The 8,699-nt window shown below is 33.5% G+C and overlaps 1 protein-coding gene across 1 annotated transcript in view; it reads left to right on the top strand.

Moving 5' to 3' along the window:
* The window catches only part of LOC106462326 (pre-mRNA-splicing factor CWC22 homolog), a gene marked incomplete at its 3' end in the record, with an annotated part of 71,349 nt that overhangs the window by 25,133 nt on the left and 37,517 nt on the right, over positions 1–8,699 (top strand). The window contains exons 3-4 of the mRNA XM_022389550.1: positions 476–1,356; positions 2,002–2,130. Of these exons, the coding sequence (XP_022245258.1) occupies positions 476–1,356; positions 2,002–2,130 (1,010 nt within the window). The remainder of the gene's footprint in view (positions 1–475; positions 1,357–2,001; positions 2,131–8,699) is intronic.

Genomic DNA, 8,699 nt, shown 5'->3' with positions numbered 1-8,699 from the left:
AAGTTTATCTTTACTTCTTATATTATATTATATATTATTTATTTATTATTATTATTATTATTATTTATTTATTTATTAATACTAGTTTATATTTATTATATATATATATATATATATATAGTGTGTGTGTGTGTGTGTATATATATATATATATATATATATATATATATATATATATCAGTGAGTAATTTTTTGGACTAAAAAGGAAATTAAGTGAGAACTTCTGATTTTGTTATTTGTGTATGAAAGCACATTATGTTAATAGAAAATTGACATACAGTGTCTTATTAAAAAAATATTTTATATAGAGAACACTGTTCTGTCTTCTCTGCTGAAACATATTGTGTTCTTGTCATAGAATAATTTCATTGTTGGTTCACTTACTATTCTGATTTTCTTGTGAAATAATTAAGAGCTAAGGCACTGCAGCTGCATGTTACTGATAAATTTTTATTTGGATTTTCACTCATTTTAGAGGAAGAAATCGAGTTCTTCTGAAAATGCTTTTTCTGGTTCAAATGATGACAGTAAGTCTCATGGTAGAAAGAGACCATATACACCTCCATCAGCGAGTGATGAAGAGTTGCATAGGTTTATCCCAAACTCAGAGAGTGACCTGGTGAGAAATATAACTGATCAGAGAAGAATGAAACCAAGAGAACAGAAAAGAAATCATTTGCATGATCACAAAAAAGGTTCAGAAAGTGATGAGGATCAGCATCTGCTATTGCATCCAGAGGCTGATAACTCTTTTGATATTAGTGATGAAGTTGTAAAGGAATCGGCCACCAGAAAAGAAAAGCAACCAGAGAAAATTAGAAGCAGAGAAGGTAAGGGTGATGGAGATATTTCTATGGAAAAGAGAGATAATCGAAAGAATAACAGACATAAAGACATTGAACATTCACACAGAAGAAACAGATATTCTCCACAAAATAGAACAACTGGTAGAAGTAGATTATATGAAGAGTCTGACAGAAAAAGGTATGGTTATAGAAATAGAGAAGAAAGAAGACGTGCTAATGAGCATTCGGGTAGGAGATACTGGCAGAGTGACGATGATGATGAAAATGATAGACCAAGAGAGGGTGAAAATCTTGAAAGTAGGGTTGTAGGACAACGTTACTGGGGTGGAGATACTGAAAATAATGCTGAAAAGAAAAAAACAGATGACAGAAAAAGACTGAGAATGGATAATCATGATGAGGTTTCACAGGTAGGAAAGAAAGATGAGGATGTTCTGGCTCCCCCCAAAAATAAATCAGAACAAAATTACTTGACGTCAATGACTGCAGGTGCCTACATTCCACCAGCAAGGCTGAAAATGATGCAAGCACAGATTACAGATAAATCAAGGTAGAATTTTTCTACATTTTTTACCACTCAGTAAAAGAAAAATAGGTTACATGTAGAATTTAATCAGATCTTTTTTTTTTTTGGTAATTTATTCTCTCTGAAACTTGTCTTATTTTGTTGTACTACTAATTTATTTCCAAGGGAATTAAATCTACAGAGTAGACTGAAAAGTTTTTAATTTTGTCTGTCTTTTCACATTTCAATATACTTTATTTTGTTGCCAAATACTTTTATTTACAAAATAAAAAGAGTTTTCATTTAATTAAGAATTTTTAGGTTTTTAAATTTTTTTATCTATCAATTTCTATTTTTAAGAATAAATATGATCAGACATAAACATCTGTGGAATTTGCTGATTGATTAATCTTCATGCTCATTAATTACATTCAACTAATCAGTTATTCTCTTGGGAGAATGCTATAAAAGAAGTATTCATATACAAACAAAATCCTAACACGCACACACACACTGTAAAGTTGGGCAACTAACTCAATCACTTATGAACATAGATTACATAAAGTATTAAAACCCAATTTTTAGCATTATATGTTTTTTTTGATATCATAGTTATAATATCTGTTACTTTGTTCATCTGCATATTGATTTATCTCTATAGATAATTTATAAATAGTTTTTTGTTTTTAGCATTGAATATCAACGAATTGCTTGGGAAGCTTTAAAGAAAAGTATAATTGGTCTGGTCAACAAGGTTAATGTCTCTAATATTGGTATTATTGTACGAGAACTTTTTCAAGAAAACATTGTTCGAGGCCGGTAAGTTCTAAACATTTGTTTCATACATACTCTTTAGTTTATTTTCAAAATAGCTTTTTCTGTGAAGCTCTTGTAATTTTTAATGTTTAAAATGTGGGTAATGTACCTTCTGAGGTTTTAAAATTGTCATATGTTAATAACTACAGTTTCAAAACTTAAAGATTTATGGTATCTTTTTCTATTGTTTCTAACTTAAAGACACAATGAAGTTGTTCCTACTTACTGATTGTGTTTGTCTAAACATGGCCTGAATACTTTTCTCCTATTTTATCAATCCAGTTTAGTTCCATGTATAGTTTATATCACATTCTAGTATTTATATTTGAGCATGTGCCATATTATTTTAGTTGCATTGAGTATAATAACAGCAATGTATGCATGCATTCAGATTACATAGACTGTGATGAACATAACTGTTTTACTAGTAACAGAAGAAAATGTTATCAGTTGATTGATTGGTTGACATGGTAAAGGAGTTTAACACTGTTGAAATCATGGGCTCTCCTCTCTCTAATTGTCCCATAGCAGCAGGTTTTTCAGTGTACAGTCCATGTAGAGTTACACTATTGCTAATTCCAAACTACAGAGTACAGCAAAGAAACTGGCTGTTAGCAATCACTTTAACTGAATACCTTATTGTTATTAATTATTGTGTATCACTTTTTTTATACTTAAGTGTAATTATTTGTCATTTTAACACTAATTTAAGAAAGATTATTTTGATATTACTTTTGCTATTTAATACTTGGAGAGTTTGGCACCAGCCTTGGCGTAGGCTCTCCTCCATCTAATAATCTCCTAATGGTTCTTTTGGTAAGATGGCTAATTCAATCTGATTTAAGTTGCATCTGTACTTCCCACATATTTTCATGTTCACTCCACTTCCATACCTTCACCATCTTTCTTCCAGTCTTCTAGTTGGCCAGTGTGACCTGTGTTCCATCTATTGATGTTCTATCAATATATATGCCATTTCATTGATGACATAATTTGGAGATCTTATAAGATCGCCCAATGCTATATCAGTTAGGTGATCCACTTTCTAATTGATTAATATGTTGGCATGGCTTGTAATATGGCTTATCAAATGAGCCTTCAACTCTCTCCCAAGGTTTTATCCATGTTTTCTGGACAACATTTGTTTATGATGAAGTTTAGGAGTATGATCCTGTTATGATATTTACTGTTACTGACCAACCAGATGATTTCACTCTTGTATTCTTCACACTCTGTTCTATTTGAATGAGACCATAAAGTTTTTGACACCATTTAAACATAAGATGTTCATTGGCAGTGCAGTCACATCTTTTCTAAATGAGCCAATCTTTGTTATGATAAGTATATTTGCTTATACACAGATTCCATGACTTTGGCTGTCTTGGCAAGTCATGACCATTCCCTCCACATCCTGCTGCCTATTTTCATTGTGTTTTATTTAATACAAATTGCTCGGTCCAATTTTTGATATTTTCCTGTAGACATATCTCCTTTACATCTTTCTTAGCCTCACGAACCCATAACTTGAGACTGATTTCAAACTCTCTATTGATGCCTCATCTCCCTTTTTTCTCAAGTGCTAATATAGTGGGTGAGATATGGTTGTGTTTGCTCTGAGTAATACTTTGCCGGCTAGAATCCCTTGTTTGCAGTAATGCTGCACAAACTAATCTTAAAAGTGCAGGTTGTCACGGAATGTTGATTTCTTCTGACTCAGCTGACCTCAAAATGAAGGGTTTGTGACTGTCAGTACAACCACTGGAATTGTCACCAACAAAGTGTTGTAAAAGAACCTTATCAATCTAATGAGAGCAGTAACCATGATCAAAATGGAGTATGGAATCTACTTGTTTACATCAATGGCAAAGTCAGCAATGACTAGGTCACAGATAGAGCAGAATGTAGTTACGAGAATAGCAACAGGAGCAGACAGTTTGTTTACTGATGTTACTAGTAGCCTTCTGGCTGTACACTGTCTTATTGATTCCCCAACTCTTGAATTTCCTATTTATACCATACAATGTTTTGTTTTCCAGCAGGCTTGTTCCTTTTGAATGTTGATGAAGACCTTTCAATGTTGTCATTTTTGCCTTACAGGTGCATAGGAAGTTTATATCCTGTCAGTATAGTTTTGCAGTAATTTATATTGAGGCTTCTTTTGTGAGCTATTCAAATTCCTCATTTAGGTTTACTCCTGCATTGCTGAAGAACATACATCCAGTTGATGGTCTTACCATTCATTTGCTTTACTTTCTGCTGTCCATCTGGAGACAAACTACTCTGAATTTTTATTCAGTACAACCTGTGAGTCAGTTGTAAATATTATGTTGGTGGCACTGTCTATCTTTGGTTCATTGCTTTCAACAAACCAGAAAATAGCTTGCTTTTTTAGCTCCTAGCTTCACCCTTGCACTGCTTTTGGGAAGCTTGAATGCTTTACGAGTCTTTTGCAGAATTGTGCTGCTCTTTGAGTCAGTGAATGCCCAAACAGTTCTCTCCCTATCTGTGATGTAGGAGTCATCTGTGGCTATGATGGCAAGTGACTGGTCATTGGGGACTTCACATGAGTGCTAATTGGCCTTTTCTGTTTTACCCTCAGTCCAATTCCTATATTTTTTGTGTAGGCTGATTTTCAAACATTCAGATAGGGCACCTGAGTTCTGGTGGTGACCAGTTATCTCAGTAGTGGCTGTAGATCATCTGTTCACTCATGACTGTTGCTGGAGGAGCTTATTAGGCATTTTCCTGTTCATTGGTGCCTTCAGGGTTGTTTTGGAGCTGGAATGACCCAATTAAAATGGGCAGTTGCATGATGATATAAATTATGATCCCTATGCTATAAGACCCTAGTGGATAATTTTGCTTGTAAGTGCTGTTGGTCTCTGTGATGCTGCTAATACTTATGAAGTGTAACAAAGTTTTGATGGGAGTGGATGAAGTACATCTTGTGACCATTCTTGAACAGACATTTTGTATGTTTTTAGTCTTACCTAGCTGCATAAAATTTGTACTGATCATTGTTAGTGCGTAATACAGGATAGATCAGATAAAAATTTGGTAAAGCATAAGCTAGTGATAATTTTCAGCTCTATTTCCCACTGAAACCTACAGTTCATTGATGTCCATCATAGCTGTGTTATTGTGGTTGGTGAGTGTTGTCAGACAAGTCAGGCAGGAACCTTCAGTCCTCAGAGTGATGCACTGTGTAACATTTCATGCAGATGTTGGTGATGACTCATCTGATTAGGATATGTTTGGTAACTTTGGTTAAGTTTCTGGATGGTTTGTAACTTGCAGTGGTGATTTTTACGCTGAAAGCTGTCATAATATTCACAGTAGATGTTGCTGCCATGCTGAGCTGCAATGGCCATCCCATCCTCTGTGCCAATATGTGTTAAGAAATTAAAGCTTATGACATTGAACTCCTCAGGGTATGAGGGTTTAGTTTTTTTAAAGAGAATGATTTCATAAAATTCAAAGAGCTTCTCAAGACAATATTTGCTTCCCCTGATTCATGTGATGTTGTAGTAACCTATCATAACATGACTGGCAGTCTGGTGCACTTTTTTATGCATGACTTATTTACCAGCTTGGTGTTGAGGCCTTGGTTTTCTTTTTGTTCTTCTCTTGTTGGTCAGTCAAGGTCTTCCATTGAGTGTCCAAGCTCAGTTGCTCCCATGTGTATTTTTCTGGATATATGTTTAAATATATTATTGTTTATAGACTGTTTAGAAATCCTGTTCCTAGCTCTGTCCACCCTAACAAGGCAGGTGAGTGATGGCAGACCAGTAGTCTATTATAATGGGGCTGATATTCTTTAGGTTGGTGCACACTAGATATCCTTCCATTATTGAGAAACCTCCCTGACATAAGAGCTATGCCAATCAGTTTTTCTGATAACTTGCAACTAGACATCTCTGTGTTATTTCCACCCTGTAGTAACAGAATGTGGCAAAGTGTCTTCTCAGCTTGATGATCTGTAAACCTATCCAGTATGTGTGTGGCATTGTTTGTTATAGCTTCCAGATCTAAGTCACGTTGCTGATTTATTCAGTCTTTCAGAGATTCATCTGTCCTGATATTGCACAAACTAGGCTTCAGACTAGGACTTATCTTACCAATGGACTTGATGCCTTGTATAAGTAATAAAACTAAAACTATCTCTAACATGAGAATTATATTTAATCCAGTGCTGGTACTTTACTTGTACTTTACTATTCAACTTTCAGTAACTTCAGTTGTAATTAAAGGTAAACACCTTAGATCTACATCTGGTACATAGTAATACTCTACTCATTTATATAACTGAAAGTAACAACAAAACAAGGACTAAATCTGTTAAACACCTTTGATCTACATCTGGTACATAGTAATACTCTACTCATTTATATAACTGAAAGTAACAACAAAACAAGGACTAAATCTGTTAAACACCTTTGATTTACATCTGGTACATAGTAATACTCTACTCATTTATATAACTGAAAGTAACAACAAAACAAGGACTAAATCTGTGCTTGAAATTGAAATGTTTGTCATTCATGTTAAAACTCAGAAGCTCGAATGGGATGGAAAAATGTTTAAATGGGCAATTTGGAGCAAACAAGTTTTCACGTGATATGAGGAAGTGAACATTGATAATATATTTGAATATTTTCTTATGAAATTAAGATATTAAAATTTATCTTAAAAGTTTGATTTACTTACTACATTTTGATGTCAAGTGTATCAATCAATTGATAATAAAGTTGTTTATTTAAATTTTGAATGTAACTCTGTAAAATGTTTTGACATGCAATTTGACCCCCACCAGTACTAGTTGAATTAAGTCTTTATTGTAGAACAGACATAGGTCTAGTTTGAATTTAAATTTAGCCTAATAAACATTAAGTTTCATTTACTGTTGTGGAAAAAATTACAATCTGCAATCTTTCATAAGGGCTTATAAGTTACTACAAAGAGTTAGTCAATTATTTTCCCAGGATCTAGTAGCCCAACTGAAATTGTGCCAAAATAAACTGAACTTGATGACCAAAACTATCCTCTTGTTACTGCATGATAAGTCTGACTTGGACAGTGCTACTTCATATCTCCAAGGTTACATCTGAGCCCTGAAACAGGAACGTTTTAGTGAGCTGATCATATTGGATGATTAAGAGTTTATTGTGTCATATTCTCTTGGGATATCTTGGTATGAAGCCATTAGAAATATTGATAATGCCAATACTCAGTGTTCACATAACTGACAGCCACACAACGTCTGACTTTTGTACGATATAAGAATGCTTGTGCTTACTTTGTACTGTGAGCATGCATGTAAGAGTTATCATGACACAGTAATGAGAAAACAGGTTTGGTAATTTATCAACTTCTACAGAGATTTCACTTCATTGTGTGCAGAAAGGTTAACAACATGTGTTGATTGATTTTACAAAGTTGTTACTAAGACCTACCATGATGTCAGAAATGTTTTCTTCTTGACTTGTCAGTAATGATTGAATAAACAAACAGTGATGAAAGTGTTTTTAGATACAGTCAAGAGACTCTTAATGTACAAGAAAAAACCAGTCCACTGCCAATATGCAATAGAAAAGCCCAGAACTGTTGACTGTGTTAAAAGAATTTGTCAAAATACATGACATGGCATTGTATACACAGAGATGAGAGGGCACTAACATAAGTTCCAGTGTAAGACTGGAAGACATACAGAGATATGATGAGGAAGGATTTTTAGAACTGAAAAACATGTCTTGGCCCTGCAGTTGTAGTAAAACTAGTAATTCATATAGAAAAATCACATCCACCTGTTAGTGACAATTCACAAAATGTGGTTGAAATTACCACTCTTCTTACCTTTCAAAATGTAAGCAAATACTGAATATATTTGTACAGTGTGATTAAATGTAATATTATAAAACTTGTTTAAAAGAAAGGCAGCCCAGGGAGTGTATATAGACAGTACTCTGATTTATATATAAAGAAAAAACAATTCATTCAGGATTACAGTTTTTTACATCATGTGTTCTCTATCTTAGTAGTACTTTTTAAACTTGCATTATATGTTTATGAATGTTGGGTGTAGAGCCGGGGAATTAGATGAATTTGCTAAACAATTGCATTCAACTAATCAGTTTTTATCACATGAGAATAATCTTCCTTTTTACAGCTTGGTTTGTTTTTTGAAGAAATTTTCAAACTAACCTTTGTTTAGTGTGATGCACACCTTCATATACAACAGTTTAGGATTAATTTACTATTGTGATCCTAAACTGTTGTACATGAAAATGTATCATATACACAACATATTACAACTTGGGCTTCTTTATATAATTTTTAATAAGACTACTTTACTGAAACTAAATAAACATTATTTGTTTATTATAAATGTCCTTAAATTTCATATGATAAAACTAGTTGAGATTTCTGTGGGATAAATGCTATGTAAATTACTGAAACACATTCATGCTGGTCCTAGAGAAACAGACTACAACATTCTATTTGGTAAGAAAACATGTGATAAAACTTAATGAACTCTTTGCAGAGGACAAAAGTATTCATAAGGTGAAACTCAG

The sequence above is a fragment of the Limulus polyphemus genome, unplaced genomic scaffold, assembly GCF_000517525.1.
Source record: "Limulus polyphemus unplaced genomic scaffold, Limulus_polyphemus-2.1.2 Scaffold1143, whole genome shotgun sequence".
NCBI lineage: Eukaryota > Metazoa > Arthropoda > Merostomata > Xiphosura > Limulidae > Limulus > Limulus polyphemus.
Note: the sequence above shows the minus strand (reverse complement) of the source record. Positions and strands in the feature narration are given on the sequence as shown.